The following is a 17,113-nucleotide window of genomic DNA, read 5'->3' as shown; positions in this document are numbered from 1 at the left end:
CATGCCAAAACCTTCATTTTATACTCCCATGAAAGACATACCTTTATATTATAATAAGATAAAGTATTGGTAGTCTTTTAGAAACGTGAGAGACATAAGAAGAAAGTTGACAAACAACCTCTCTTCTTATAATAATAATTTTGGCCATGCCTTTAAAAAGACAAAAATTGTCTAACTAATAAAGAAGAAGAATTGTTTAAATTTTATAAACTCAAAATTTATAAAATATAAACTTTGTATTTAGGTAAAAGACAAAATGATTCAACTAGTCCAAAACTTTGTACATGATTTACTAAATCATAACATATGATATAATAACTAGTTATACTCTCTTTTAATTATTATTTTCACAAAACAATAATTATTACCAAATTAAATACACGAAATGATATTATTTATTAATAATCATATTAATAATAAATATACAAAATATGCAAACTTGATAAATGTGTGACCCTATAAGATCATATATTATTAACAATATCACTCAATAATGATTATTGGACATATAGATTCAACAATCTCCCACTTGCATAAGATTTATTATAGATTTACATAGACAATAGCTAGTGTCTAGCAACAGACTATTGCCCCTAATAACATATGAAGGGTGCCATCTTATAAACAACTAATTATAGGAGCTCTAAGCTACAATTGTTACTAAAGGTGTGGTATCCGTTTTTCTTTTGTCTCAGATATCATGTTGAACATGAGATATGGATCATGATCAATCTCACGTGGTGTTTAACTTTTAGTTAGACCTTAAATGTCTAACTCTCAACGAATAAGAGGGAACAAATCCCATCTTGACTACATACGCCTATCATGTAGTTCATGTCATACCCAACGATGACCCTATTTTGACCAAAACCTATTTTGTTAAAAAATTATTTCAAAAAGGTAGTTTTTAAATAATTAAAAAGTAACCATTATAAATAATATAAATAAAAAATATATAATATATTATCTTAAAATTAATGACTTGTTATTTGAAATATTAACTTTAATCAAAATATTAACAAAAGGAAAATCAATAACTTTTAAAAATTATTAACCAGAATACTCATTAAAAGTAATAGTTATAAATACTTAGTTTCATTCATGTTGTAAAAAAGATTGGAGGGGATAATTTAGTATTTTTAATAAAAACATAAAGAATTAAATCGAAAATATTTCTCCTTAATTAAATAATGACTATTTCCTTCAAAATTGGAATTTAATGGAATTTAAAGAATTTATGTTCATTTTAATGTGTCAAGGAAATGCTATTTTTACTTAAATCTACATTTAGTGCCTTTAAATTTCATCTTAATCCGTGAACCAAACACACCCTAAGCGTGACTTTCCATCGGGAAAATTTGTACGAGACTTTATCTTAGCGTTTAAGATTTATCTGATTCAGTTTATTTAAACATTCGAACAATAGAAATATAAGAGGATCAGGTTTAAGGCAACATAATGGTAATTTCCATGCTGACGAGTACCTCCCATGTCATATGGGTTTTATTATATGACTTTGAAAAATAGCATAATGTTTTGTAATAGTGTTCTATAACAATCACTAATTCATAAATGAAAAATCACATTCATTGTCTTAATTATGATACATATACTTTTGAGATTGCTATGAATCAATATATTTTTCTAAAAAATGATGGATTTAGAGAAAGTGTGTGGATAAATGATGAATTATCTATACTCGAGCTTATCCAAAGGTATACATGGAATTTACAGAGGTAGAATATTTATCATGTTAAATAAAAGTATAATGGTTGTGAAGTAGCATGTATCATTTGTAAATTCATGGTGGTTAAAATATGTGGAAGGGAGAACATTATGAGATACAATAATAGAAGGTTGTTGCAAGGGTTGGTCCAAAGGTTTCTTATACCAGACAAAAAGCCATAATAATGCCCCATATTTGCATCGAACAAGTAAGACAAATCCATACTTTTGGCGAACAACTACAAATATATATCAAACTTATATGCCATGAAATAATATAATATTTTAAAAATGCCATGATTTTGTTTAAAATATACATTCATACATAATATATGTAAAACTCCGTCTTCGTCTTCGAGGGTCATATTCGTTGCTATTGTTTGTATTTGATTCTTTCAATAGACTATTACCACTATTTCTATAAAAATATTTTTAATTTTTCTTCGAAAAATAAAGCATAAGTCAGTGCCAAGTAATGTAACTAAAAGTTAGTTATGTTGCAGAAGCATAATGTCGGTGGTGAGCTTTGCTACTGTCATTGATGTGAATACAATATCTTACGTAAAAAACGCACACCGTAAATGCGGATAAGAATACCCCACTGCGGCAACACCTCCCGGCTCTTCTCTCTCATCCTCCAAATACTATTTTTTCAATACTTAAAAGTTTTTAAGTAATCAGTTATATAAAATTTTACAAATGACATATCAAATATGATATTAAATTGAAAACATAAATGAAAATATCTACGAAACTTGAAAATATGTCAAAATACTATTTTAACTAGTTAAATATTTTGAATAAAATGTTAATTCTAAGACTTGAATCAAAATACGAAATTAACATATAATTTGACCAAAACCTATTTTGTTAAAAAAATATTTCAAAAAGATAGTTTTTTTAAAAAAATTAAAAAAATAACCATTATCTCCTTATTCTAATAAATGAATAGTTTTTAATCTCCATTTGACATGTGTCACTCTAATACAACTCTTCATTAATATCATGCCACGTGTCAAAAAGATATATTAGACAACACTTTAAAATCCAAATTTACTTTTTCTAATTATATGTTAAATTTGAAGTTATAACAATTTTAAAAATTTGGTATATCTCATAATTAATGATTTATTTAAAGTAATTGATAAATAATTTATGAATTTTTCTTATGAAAATTTAATTTATTTTGTAACCGTGGTTCCCACGGGTTATAAACTAGTAAATAATATATATATATATATATATATATATATATATATATATATATATATATATATATATATATATATATATATATATAATACATTATCTAAAAATTAATAACGTAATATTTGAAATATTAACTTTGATCAAAATATTAAAAAAAAGGGAATTCGGTTATTTTTAAAACTAATTAACCTAAACACTCGTTAAGATTAATTGTAAAATATATTTAGTTTCATTCTTGTTGTAAAAAAGATTTTGGGAGGAAAACTTTGTATTTTTAATATACATAACGAATTAAATCTAAAATATTACCCCTTAAATAATGACTAATTACTTCGAAACTAGAATTTAAAAAATTTATATTCATTTTATTGTGTCAAGCAACTGCAATTTTTACTTAAATCTACATTTAGTTTCTTTAAATTCCATCTTAATCCTTGAACCAAACACACCCTAAGTGTGAATTTCTATTATGAAAATTTGTATCATATTTTATCTTAGAGTTTAATATTTATGTGATTCAATTCATTTAAACATTTGAACAATAGAAAGATAAGACTATCGGATTTAGGACTAACATAGTGGTAATTTCCGTGGTGACGAGTACCTCTTATGCCATATGGGTATTATTATATTACTTTGAAATTTTGGATCGTATTCTATAATAATTGTTAATTCATAAATAAAAAAATCACATTCATTATCTTAATTATGATACATATACTTTTGAGATTGCTATGGATCGATATATTTTGTAAAATGTGATGGATTTATAGGAAGTGTGTGGGTAAATGATGAATTATCTTTATTTTAACTTATCTATAGGTATATATGGAATTTATAATGGTAGAATATTTATTATGTTAAATAAAACTATAATGGTTGAGAAGTAACATGTTTCAATGTTTCATTTGTAAATTCACGATGGTTAAAATATGTGGAGGAGAGAGCATTATCACATACAATAATTGAAGCTTGTTGCGAGGGCTGATCCAAATGTTTCTTATGCTCCAGACAAAAAGCCATAATAATGCCCCATATTTGTATTGAACAAGTACGACAAATCCATAATTATGTCCAACAACTACAAATGTATCGATCTTATATGTCGTGAAATAATATAATATTTTAAAAGTACTATGATTTTGTTTAAAATATATATTTATGCATAATATATGTAAAACTCTGTATTCGAGATTCATATAAGCATTTTCATTGCTATTGTTTGTATTTGATTGTCACACCCTGGCCGCCGCCGGAAACGCCGAGGTGCATGACGTAAATAAGTAATCACAACTATTGAACATACATTGAATAGTATAAATATAATATTCTATTATTACTAAAATAGAAATTATATTAACAATGACAATTGCTAAATCGTGACACGCGCCTAACTATCCGACATTTACAAAGGTATAATATAAAAAACGGAGAGTCTTCTGAGCGAACACTTGTGACCTGGTAAATAACATAGTTATACATGAATTAAGATACGTCAACATAATTGTTGGTGAGTTGTACAGGTTTTGACACAAAATATTTTTATAATCAAAAGTGTTTTATAAAAGTTATTTGATTGAACAACTTTTATACATATGCACTTTTCTATCAAAAATATAAAATAATTGAGTTATAAAAATGTATTTGGAGTCATTTGTAAATACAATTTTTTCAAATCCAAAAGTACAAAATTTGGAAAAATAAACATAAGTAAATCAGACTTATATCAAATTTTTACGGTTCTCATGATCAAAATGCGTTTTATATAAGAATTTTGAATACCAGTTTATATAAAATAAATTTATATCACACTTTGTGAAAACATAAAATGACCAAATTTACTCTAGAAACCTTGTACAAACATTTGTATATTTTATATGTAAAACTCATAAGTTTCAAATTTATAAACTTTGTAAAATCATGTCATGATATTAATTAAGTATTATCTTACTTAATTTGAGAACACTTAACTAGTGGGGCAAACTTCTCCCACATAAATATTGTGTTTTCGTATAAAAGGAAAGGGTTTATATAACTAACTTATTAACTGTAAATTATTAAACCTTAATCAGTTGTGTCATGATATTAATTAAGTGTTATATGACTTAATTTATGGTATTGACATTTATCGTTTTGAGTCACAAACTATTCCACTACATACAATCTATTTCAACTAGTGTAAGTGAACAAAAACCCCATATAAGTCTAATATAACTACTAGAAAAACATCCTTTTATGACGCGCAATGCATGTCGTAAAACGCTCAAACAACGCGCAACTGCGTGTCAAGGAAGGACCTGTCATAACGAGAGACGACACGCTTTTGCGCGTCGTCTATAGACGACGCGCATTTAGGACATGCAATGCGTATCATTAAAGCTGCTGTCAAGAAATGCCATGTCATAAATGAAGATGACACACATTTTTGCGTATCGTAATTTTAACTTTTTTTATAAAAAATAAAAATATTTATAGATTTACTAATTTTCAAATTAAATTTGCATTTCATGTCTCATAATAGAAAATAAAATACCATATACAAAAAATAAAATCCATTGCACAAAAGTTAATGTCATACACATAATCATTCCAATAGTAGACAAATGTATTACATCAAATGTGAAAAAGATGAAAGTCATCAACAAATAATAGTTGAACTACAAGAACTTGTTGACCACCTTCACAACATCCCGAGTTAGTTTGCTTGACACTATGAACATCAACAAGACCTACAAATTTGAATAATACAACCATTAGATTCATATAAACCAACAAATCCCAATATGTAAGCATGAAATTTATGCATCTATGTTAAAGGTAGATGAAATTAACTCACCATCTATCCATGTCTGTGCAAAGTTAAAGTATGAAGATTCTTCTAGAAGTTCATTTCTTACTCATGGTTCAACAAATATATTCATACTTCTCTTTTCCTTCAACCAACTATATTAGAAGCTCAAAGAAATATTGTAATTGTAAATAATAATATACAACAATGTAATGCATAAGATCAACGAAATATCCTCTAACAAAAGTGATTGACTAATAACCATATGCCAAAAGTACCCTTTAAGAAGACAATCGAAGTCATAATACCTAACCATTTCTGTACAAAGGATTTTGACTGAAGTTGAATTTGGTTTTGTCAAGATAAACATAGTCCGAGGAGGAGTTTCCCACTTCAAAGAAATCTGAATTATAAAATGTAAACAATATAATGCATCTCATCATATTCTTCATGAAAATACAAACAAAGACTAATATAATATAAGGTAAAATGCAAGAAATATAAACATATTTTCATAATTAAATTAAAATATACCTGTTTACTGCTACGTTCTGTTGTGTTTATATTTCCCTTCTCAAAGGAGACAATGTCATGTTTATGTTGATCATCTTTTTTTACTTTTGCTACACCATTTTAGTTTAAAAGACGCCTGAATCAGAAAAGACGCTATTAATAGATTAAAAATAGAAACGATGAAGAAAAAGAATGTTGCTATATAGTTCCACATAAGCTCTTAACAGGAAATTAAGGGAACTGGTTATTCAACACTAACTCTAAAAAGAGGGGTAAAATGGTCATTTATAGTTCATTCAGAACAAAAAAGGAACAACTTTTTTCATTTACTACATACTTCATACAAACCTAATTTATCTCAACAAATGCATCATACTGATTATGACATCATTAGATAAGTTAAGTGCCTAAGTTAGGTAACTAATTATTAGAAAATTAAAGTGTGATATGTATATAATTATATTAGAGGGTCATGAGTGTAAATATATCTCTTATATATATACTCTTATTGTAATCGTAGATACAATAACAATACAATTACTGATTACCAAAGTCAACTTGGTATCAGAGCCTTACGGCATACCCTAAAAAAACGCCGATAAAAAATAAGTCGATCAAAGGCAAGCAGCGCCGATCAAGCCTACAACGCTTCCCTCTCTTGATTCCCTCTCTTGCTTCTGTCGATCTGCACAGTTCCATCACCTACAGTACTGCCACCTACAGCCACCACCTACTGTGCCGCCAACTACAGGGCCGCCACCTACAGTAACATCCATTTTTTTTGTTTTTTTTTCTCTTTCTCTTTTTTCTGTTGTCGATCAATGGCACTTACAGCCTTTACCCCAACAGAGAAAACTCTACACTGTCACCATAAGTTTGGTTTCACTCTATCTCCTACCAATTATGGTTAGTGGAAGGCAATGGTCCAACCATTCCTTCTCACCAACAACTTGTTCAGTTATATTGATGGCACAATTCCTTGTCCACCGATTACTATCCCATCTTCATCATCAGGCAAAGATAAAGATGGTACAGTACAACCCTCACAACCAAACCCAGATTACAACATATGGGTTTCCAATGATGCTCACATACGTATGCTCCTCGTTTCTACCATCTCCGAGTCGTCATTCCAACATGTTCAAGGTAACACCTCTCGTGATCTTTGGCTATCTCTTGAACGAGCATATGCACCTCACACTTCCTCTAGGGAATACACCCTGAAAACTCAGCTTCTCAAGCTAGAGATGAAGGCTGATGAAAGCTCATCTGCATACCTCACTCGAGCTCAAGATTATTCTGATGTACTCACCAATATAGGTGAACCAGTGAAAGAAAAAGATTTAGTGATGCTAGTTATCTCGGGTCTAAGAGAAGAATACAATGGGTGAAGTCAACCCTTCTTGGTCGTCAATTCCCGACTGCCTTTGCAGAACTTCATGGTTTGTTATCAGACCATGATTACATGATCAAGAAATCAGCAACAACCATCTCTCCGGCTCAAGCTTTCACGGCTGTTACAAACAGTCACACCTCAGCCATTCGTGGTGCTACCTCGTCCACTCCTCAACCGGATCAACTACACGCTATTCAACAACTTTTGTCACAACTTGGCCTTCAAGTTTAGCCCATTCATGCACAACCTGCTCAATCCTTTTACACCAACAGATCCGGAAATAACCGTGGTCGTGGACGTGACTCTAGACGTGGAAGAGGGAACTACAACAACAGAAATCGAGGAGGAGGTAACCGTAATCAATTTAATTGGGCTTCTAATCAAAACACTGTTTTTGGAACATGTAACAGGTGTGGGATTGGTCATATCCCGTCACAATGCCCTAACCATGATCCAACTACTTTGAGAACGAGACAACCACCTTCGGCTAACTTTACAGACTACCGCTCACAAACTACGTCCTCTTGGCTTCCGGACACATGCTCTAGCCATCATGTTGCACTGGACCTATCAACTTTCGATAATGCTGAGGCCTATTACGGTGATGATAATCTTCACGTTGGCAATGGTAAGGGCTTACCCATTCTACATATTGGTTCCTCACAATATTACTCGCCAAACAAAACCTTTAACCTTAAAGACATACTTCATGTTCCCGAAATAAAACAAAAACCTTCTTTCTGTCCAAAAGTTTTGTCTTGATAATCATGTGTACTTTGAGTTTCACTCTTCTTTCTTTGTTGGGAAGGACAAGCTTACACACAATATCCTTCTCATGGGTCCAAGTAATGGCGGTCTCTACTCCTTTCGTCTTCCTCAAACTCAACCTATTCACAAAATAGCGTTTTCTACCAACCGTGCTTCATCCACCACATGGCAACAACGACTTGGACATCCACATCCACAACTCTTGAAGTCCATGTTATCTAAATATCATTTACCTTTACAAAATAAGTGTGCTAGTACTTTTTGTGATTCATGTCATGTTGGAAAATCCTCAAAACTTCATCTGTCACCATCTATTTATAAAAGTTCACACATTTTGGATTTAGTTTTCTGTGATGTATGGGGTCCTGCTCCTGTTACCTCTTACGATGGTCACAAATATTTTCTGTTGTGTGTTGATCATTATTCTAGCTTTATGTGTATTTTTCCATTAAAACTAAAATCTAACGTTTATATTATTTTTAAACGATTCCTTGTGATGGTTGAACGACAGTTTCAAACCAAACTAAAATCCGTCCAAACCGATTGGGGAGGCGAGTTTCGAAATCTCTCTCAGTTTTTCTCTCCTCTTGGCATTACTCATCGCCTTTCATGTCCGCATACCAGCGAACAAAATGGTTTTGTTGAACGAAGACATCGGCATGTTGTCGAAACCGGTCTTACTCTACTTTCTCAGTCCAATGTTCGTCAACGGTTTTGGCATTTTGCCTTTGACACCGCAGTATATCTTATTAAACGAATGCCATACCGAACAAACTCCAACACCTCACCCTTTGAACATGTGTTAAAACATAAACCTAATTTTTCCTTTCTTTGGGTTTTTGGATGTCAGTGCTTTCCTCATCCCCGTGCATACAACAAACACAAAATGGATTTTTGTTCTACACCCTGTGTGTTTCTTGGTTACAACACTGCTCATCACGACTATCGGTGTTTAGACCCACAATCTGATCGCATCTATGTGGCACGTCATGTTCGATTTAATGTGCAATCCTTCCCTTTTCACAAACCTCCTATAATCACTCCGACTACAACCACTACAAATCCCTACATCTCAATTTTTCCAAACCCTATCTTACCACCCACTGTCTCACCCTCCACAACACCTATTGCACAATCTGACTCATCGGATACGATTACCAAAGTCAACTCTAATGAGACATAAAACTGATGAAATGACTAAAATGCCCTTATATTAAGCATCGGAAGAAGATTAAGTATGAGTTTATAAATTGGATCAGGATCAATACTTGAACATCGATTAAAAACTTACATGAGAGTAAATACCATTTTCTCCACAACACCTTTGAGATTTTTCACCACTTTCAAGCTCAATTGGAAGGTGTTTCATGGATCCTGAGCCTCCTACTTTTTGCTTAAAGTTTCCAAGATTCTCAAAAAATGTTGGACCTAAAATGAAAGAAAAAATGGTTTTGTGAATATATACTTCAATTACTAAGAAAATAGTAAGTCAAAAAACTACAAATGTTCCAAATAAGATGCTAGTAAAGCTTTGCCATAATGGTAAGATGTCATGATATACAGAGCAAATGGAAAATTCAATAAGATGCACATAATAATATTCTTATGATCTTATAAGATTTCCAAATAAGATACTAGTAAAGCTTTTGCACAATGATATAAGATGTCATGACATACATATCAAACTTCAAGATTAAAAAAAATGCACATAATAATATGTTTTAGGGTAAATTATAAAAAAATGGCCCCTAAGCTTTCTGATTTTCCAATTTTTAGATCAAAATTGAAGCATTTGTCCACTTTGGTTCTTATTTTTGTTCCAATTGCTGATTATTTTCTCTTTCCAATTCATATTTGTGTTTCCATTCTGTAGCCTCAGCTTGAGCAACAACTTTAGCTTCTGCCTGTTCTCTTAAAACCTTGCCAACAACTTATGAATGACATAAACCACAAGGATCAGACACATACCTTTTTCATTACAAAATCATCCTACTTTTATTTCACCTAAATGAAAGCAATCATACTTCTCGTGGCTTCTGAAAAATCCACAAGCTGATCTTCAATCCCATTAACAAGTGGAAGTGGCTGATCAATAATTTCTTTTACAGCTTTCTCTAGTTTCCAAGAGGAAGGAAATCATTTACACCATTCTCCTGTGCAAGATTATGTGCATTTGCCTGTTCAAAATTGAATGAAAATTTGGAAGATAGTAAGTAGAAAAGAGAGAGAAGGGTTCTACAAAAGTTAAAAGGCAACACATAGCAACATAATTTCAGTTATGTAAAATCTTAGTGGATGGCATTGTTCCTACATTATCTTAATCAGCAAAATGAATAGTTCTTAATCATCCTCAAGTTAGAAGCAATGTTGACAAATAATCATTTTATCTTGTTCATCAAAATATCAAGTACAAAAGATAACCATCACATGATATTCGAGTCCAAGAATAAACTTAAAAAAACAACAAACATCTATAGTAGGCAGCTCTGAAGAATTCTAATTAGAATAAAAACGCATAACCCTAATTAGCAAATCACCAATGTATCAATCAAAAATGATTCAAGTTGAAATCGTCTTATTTAACACCAAAATTAAAGAGAGGTGGATATATCGTAGACAAAACCTGTACTTTAGAGTTAACATTCGAACGCTTCATGGCTGTTTGATTGAGAGAGAATTACGACTGAAAGTGATATAGTTAGAGTGCCTTTCTCGGAGATTTGAGAGAACCCAGTCGCGATTTACATTGAATGCAGTTAATAGAAGTGTTATTTGGATTTCTCGATCAGCTTAACTTTTTTAAAGCAACATGGTAATTGTTCACGTAATCACGTGGGTGGTTGTGGGTCAAGAGACAAGACATGCAAATTCAAAGAAGCATACCTCAAACATGGTTCATTCAATTTAGGCGTGTGATTTTCCCTAGAAATCTGTTTGATTACTTCGATTTAGGCGTGAGATGTCGTAATTTCCCCCATGTTTGTGTTCAGCTCCACTGCCCTGGGCTAAAAAAATTAATATACGATTAATTTTGGTCCAATTAAACTATACATACCATAAAAGCTCTCAAAAACTAAGAACCGAAACCCTAGTTCCAGTAATAGTCGAACCCCTTTTTGGGGATACAACAGATAAACTACTCATTTTGAAACAAAAATCCTTAGTGCAAGAGTAAGGGTTGTACTTCAAGGAGTGGAAGAGACGGAAGAGGAAGGCGAAGACGGATATTGGGACGACAGGCGAATGCTCTCGGCATCACCGCAAATCTGATTCACATACCTATTGAAGAAGTAGAGAATGTTGGACCACCATTCGCCGGAAGTGAAAGGGTAGAACGACGATGAAAGTAGAGGTGGAAATCGTGTCGTGTCGAAACACTAAACGGGTTGAAAGTGCTTGACCCTAACCCGAACCATTTAATTAACGTGTCGTGTCGTGTCAACCTGTTTATTTTCGTGTCGAGTTCGTGTCGGGTTTCGGGTTAGGGCTATACCTTGAAATATGTCGTGTCATGTGAGGTTAAAAGATTGAGCATGTTGAAAGAGTAGGAGTTTGGTAGGCGGAAATGAAAAACTAATTGTTTTGAGGCAGAATAGATGAAGTCATAGCAAGTTTAGATGACAAAATTAAAAGAGTGGGAGTTGGGGAGGCAGATGATAAGGTCATGAGGATGTGAGAGTGGTGAAAGAGACTGGGTAATCTGGGAGAGAATGGAAAAACTGAAATGAAATCTTGATCTAGACGGCTAAGTCATTTCAACATTACAAAACAATTCAATTCGAAGGTTTTCTTTTACTTATGCTTTTGGTTTTGTATCTTTCTAGTTTATTTAAATAATTCAAAAAACTTGCATATCAATAAACGGGTCATTTTCGAGTTATATTCGAGTTGAAATTCTCAACCCTAACCTTACCCATTTAATTTTCGTGTTGTGTTGAGTCAACCCATTTATTTAAACAAGTTGAAATATCGTACCCAAACCCGTTTATTTCGTGTCGGGTTCATGTCGGGTTTTGTGTCGTGTCAATTTTTGCCACCTCTAGATGAAAGCACCTGCTATTGATGATGACAGATTGAGAAAACTCAATCAATCATGAAATGAAGGAATCAAGATTGTCGATGATCGTAACCTTGGATCTTTGATTGAGAAGTTGCACAACAGTGTGAGGAGAATGAAAGATGCGTCAAAATGCTTAGGGCAAAGAGGGTGGCGGGCTTTTCTAATTTTTTGGCTTTCTTTTCCTACTTGTAACTAGGTAACGCGCGTTCATTAAAATTATAAAGCGACACTTATAAAGGACGCGCATTTAAGATACAGTGCCCTCCGTGTTTTTAATTTTTTTCTTATGACACTAATTTCAGGGCACGCAATAATGCGGACCTAAATCCTTAATTTTTTTTGAAGAGATGACACTTTTTTAATGTCACTCTCGTTTGCGTAACATAAATCAATGAGTGTCGTGGTTTGTGTGTCATAAAAGGCAGTTTTTCTAGTAGTGTATCAATTCTATACGGTAACAGGACAAACCTCGGGGTCTATAATGAGCTCATAACTGAACTGTGACGCAGCACCTCTGCACCAACACTACAAGGGCGTGCTAAAATTTCCACAACACTAACATGGGTGTGCTAAAAGTTCCAAATCAACGCTTTATTAATGTCGTGGAGTAAATAAAATAGAAACGTCTTTGCCAAACTCGTCTCGTCGGGCGATGATTGTAGCTAGAAACAGTGGGCAGGATGTCTACCTGTATAGATCAGTATTGTTGATCTATACTGGGCGTTTCACGTTCCATACCGATTAACTGTTATAACGTAGTTTAACTAAGACATCTGATCTTAGTGTACACAATAACATAGCCCATAGCTTAGGAAATGATCTGAGCTCTTATGGTTGTAAAAAAAAACCAAACATAGCTCATATAGGAAGTCCCGTGTGTGTTGGATCGAAACAACGTGTCTAAGCATCCTAATCCTAAACTTTTCGATATATGTCTCTTAAATACTTATAATTCTTTGATGTTTAGGAATGATTTTTTATTTAAGTCTTTTAGTATTTGAGATTCGTAAGACTTAACAAATTTCCAAATTTCTATTGTCTGCTATGACGAAATTTGGGCAGCATAACGACTGCTTTTATAACGTTTTCCAGGTTTCAACCAATGTGAAACCAATAATTCTCATAATATTCGATAAGTTGTATAATTGATACGACATATAATTTATTGGGTAACGATTCTTAAAATCCGAGAATCAATTATGTTATCATATATGACGGATTTCTTATTACAATAAAAATAATTTATAATTTTATAATAATTATAAAAATAAAATATATCATTTATTTAAAATCATTTCTACATGATGGCCGAGAGTATAATAATAATAATAATAATTTATTTTTGGTATATTTTCAATTAATTATTATGTATTTTTCAAATCTTCGTTTATCAACCATTTAAGACAATGTACATTTCTTTTGTAGATAATTATGTTGAAAAGTATATTTGTGTAACACCTCGTTCCCGGTAAGTATTTAAGTTTAAGTAATTGCATGTTTTACACTGGGACTCGACTAGTTGTAGGCCCAACTCGTCGAGTAGACTGGATTATGGATGCAGGTTTTAAGTAACCTACGCGACGAGTCGGGAGCCCGACTCGACGAGTAGGGCTGCCTGGATGAAAACCTAATATTTAGGGTTTGCACCCTATTTAAATGCCTTATATAGACTCATTTCAGCCTCCATCGTCCCCCACAGTCCAAAATAGCCCTAACTCGAAACCCTAAAGCTTTTTGAGTGTTCTTAAGCCATTTTTGTGTTCTTAAAGTTGCTTGGAGCTTGAAGGAAGAAGTGGATGCTTAGGGATTCTAGATGAAGCAAGTAGATCCAGAGGTTTTTCTCTATTTCTAGCTTATTCAAGGTAAAAAGCTTCAACCTTGACTTCTCATTTGTTAGATCATCTTTGGGGCTTGAATGTTGTCATTTTCGGGGCATTCTAAGCCACCTTCGAGTTTAGAGCATAATTGTCACACCCCAAAACCAAGAACGGCGGAAACTTTCTGGGGCGGAGGACGTCATGTATAGTATCACAACACAAAAATATAGTAAACAAGCAAACAACATCATCCATAGCATTAATAATGTATTTTAATACATGTGTGTTCTGTACAATTATAGACACCAAAAATATGAATCAAAATAAAAGATGAGTCTTGTAAATGCTCCATCTTCTCAAAAGCTGGCAGAGGTACCTGTCTACTGATGACCTGAGAATACAAGTTATTTTGAAAGAGTTTATCAGCATTAAAGCTGGTGAGTCCATAAGTATTTAGTGTCATGTTTTGTATGAACATGTTTGTAAGTATTCGAGTGTAATAGTACGTAAAATGTTTGTAGTGTTAGTTTGTACTTCCTAGAAAACCCTATGTTTTCCATTAAAAGCAGCCTTCTACAAGGCATCAAGTGTAATGTATGTTTGTTCATTGTAGGAGTGCATACCTTTCCCAAATGTGACTATTAATAGAAAGTATAGTTTTTACATTTCTCTTTATGTGAGGAGATCACAAAGTAGATGTAAAGGGAAAATAATGAAGTATTGTAGTGTAATAATATTATAATTATTATTATACTAACTACCTTAATCCAATTGTTAATTAAGGTATAATGTGATATAGTTGTGACCGTACTAATTGACTAGGGGAAATCACGACGCTGTAATACGTCGAACAGTAATGACATTTGTCACCCGAAGATCTGCAGATCCCACTGTAGCTAGCAGTAAGGTGTAGGATTGTCAATCCAGTATAGATCTATACACAAATTCACGCTCTCCCTCCAGGAGATTCTGGATACAAGACGAGCCATGACAGAGATGCCGTGCCCCGAAGTAGTGCCTCACATTTATTGCATAGTGTGTATATAGTGTATGTAATAGTGTAATATATGTCTTTCCTGATTCCCCATCATAGTGAGTTCTCTAGTGTAGTATATAGTATGTATGAATAGTATGTATTAGTGTATGTTCTCTCTGACCCTCATTATAGTGTGTTCAGTTGTATAGTGTAGTGTATTGTTTACAGTATGTATTAACTCATGTATGTACTGACTCATTGTATGTTACATGGTACTAGAAGTAGTAAGTAGTGTATCACCAAACTATACTTATTATAGTTTACTAGTAAGATCATTTGTATAGCTGAGTGTATTGAAATAAGTCAGGAAGTTTTTTTTATGTCTATACATATACACATGATATATAACTAAGGATCAAACGACACTCGGACAAATAATAGGGGACTCTAAGTCCACAACCAAGCAAGGAACATGAAATAGAGTGTATTATCAGTCCTAAGTCCTTCAACCCTTACTTATATAACCATATATGTATTGGACATGATTTGACAGTATATAAGTTTAAAGAGTTTTGAAAGTAATGAAGTGGAAACTGAAACTAAGTTTTATAAAGAGTTTAACATGTAAAAGTGTTTGGAAATCGTTTTGAAGCAGTTTTGTTGACAAGACAGTTTAAAGCATAGTAAATCCATTGGCATACTAGTCATTAATCACATGTGATTGATATAATATCTAGTATGATTTGACTTGTATTCTCCCCCAAATAAAAGAATTTAAAACATATAAAAGGTTAATTAAGGGGGTATGAACTCACCTGTTAGTGAGTGATGCGACGGTAGGACCGGTTTAGGAGGTTGAGTGTCAATTGTGGACTTGAGCACAAGCGAATCCTATTAACCATATTATGACATATGTATGTATACAATTAGTGTCTGTAATAGCTAATTATTGAATTGGGACCACCTTAGGGACTAGTAAACACTTATATTGCAGTGTTACAATCATATATGATTGTGTATAAGGGGTGTATGGCTATACAAGGGAGTGTATGGTCAAAATATACCATGTTGGTGTGTGTGCGGCTAGGGTGTGTGGCCAGGATGTGTGTGCGGCCGCACACTCCCCATGAAGTGTGCCAAAATGAATTTTAAGGCCTTAGGACTCATCTAGGAAGGTTTCTTACTTTATGCTCTAGCCTTATATGGAGTTTATTGCCTTTTTGGGACCTAAAAAGGGTGTGTGCAGCCACTATGAAGGTGTGCGGCCGCACACCCTTCATGAAGATGACAAACTCGAGTTTTTCAAGCATATCATCAAGTGTTCTTAACATATAACCAGATATAACAAGTATATACATGCTATAGAGGCTTGAAAGAGGTGATTAGGGTCCAAAAATTAGTGTGTGTTCTTGGTGTTTTTGAAGATCTACACCAAAAACGTGTTTTCATGGATCTAAGTGGGGAAGAAGGCTAGTTAAGGTCATGTAATAGTTAATCAAGGGATGAATCACTTACTTGTTTGAAGATTGGACGAAAAAGTTGGATGATACTTGAGAGGATTGCGAGTTCTAGCTTTGAAGAAGTGGAAAAAGTGTTAAAAATGACTAAGTGTGGTATATATAGGTGAGAGTGTGTGGCTGGGATGGGTGTACGGCTGCACACACCTGTGTGTGGCCGTACACTCAAGTGTGAGGCCGCACACTCCATGTTTTGTAGTGTTTGGCCCGATTTTGCTTGATGTGCATCATGTTATCCCATTTCTAGGTTCCTACCTTAATTATACTAGGTTTAGAACACTCCAATGGTCCCCAAACAGTGTTAAAAGCTAGCAAAACTAGTTTAACTTGGATTAAATTACTCT

At 33.0% G+C, this 17,113-nt stretch overlaps 1 protein-coding gene across 1 annotated transcript; it reads left to right on the top strand.

Moving 5' to 3' along the window:
* The first annotated feature begins 7,155 nt into the window (after positions 1-7,155).
* LOC145059762 (uncharacterized) lies at positions 7,156-7,626 on the top strand. The gene has a single exon (XM_079007551.1). The coding sequence runs from the start codon at positions 7,156-7,158 to the stop codon at positions 7,624-7,626; it is 471 nt and encodes a 156-aa protein (XP_078863677.1).
* Positions 7,627-17,113: the final 9,487 nt, after the last annotated feature.

Source organism: Lactuca serriola, chromosome 6 (assembly GCF_051521515.1).
Source record: "Lactuca serriola cultivar US96UC23 chromosome 6, Lser_US96UC23_V15, whole genome shotgun sequence".
Taxonomy (NCBI): domain Eukaryota; kingdom Viridiplantae; phylum Streptophyta; class Magnoliopsida; order Asterales; family Asteraceae; genus Lactuca; species Lactuca serriola.
Note: the sequence above shows the minus strand (reverse complement) of the source record. Positions and strands in the feature narration are given on the sequence as shown.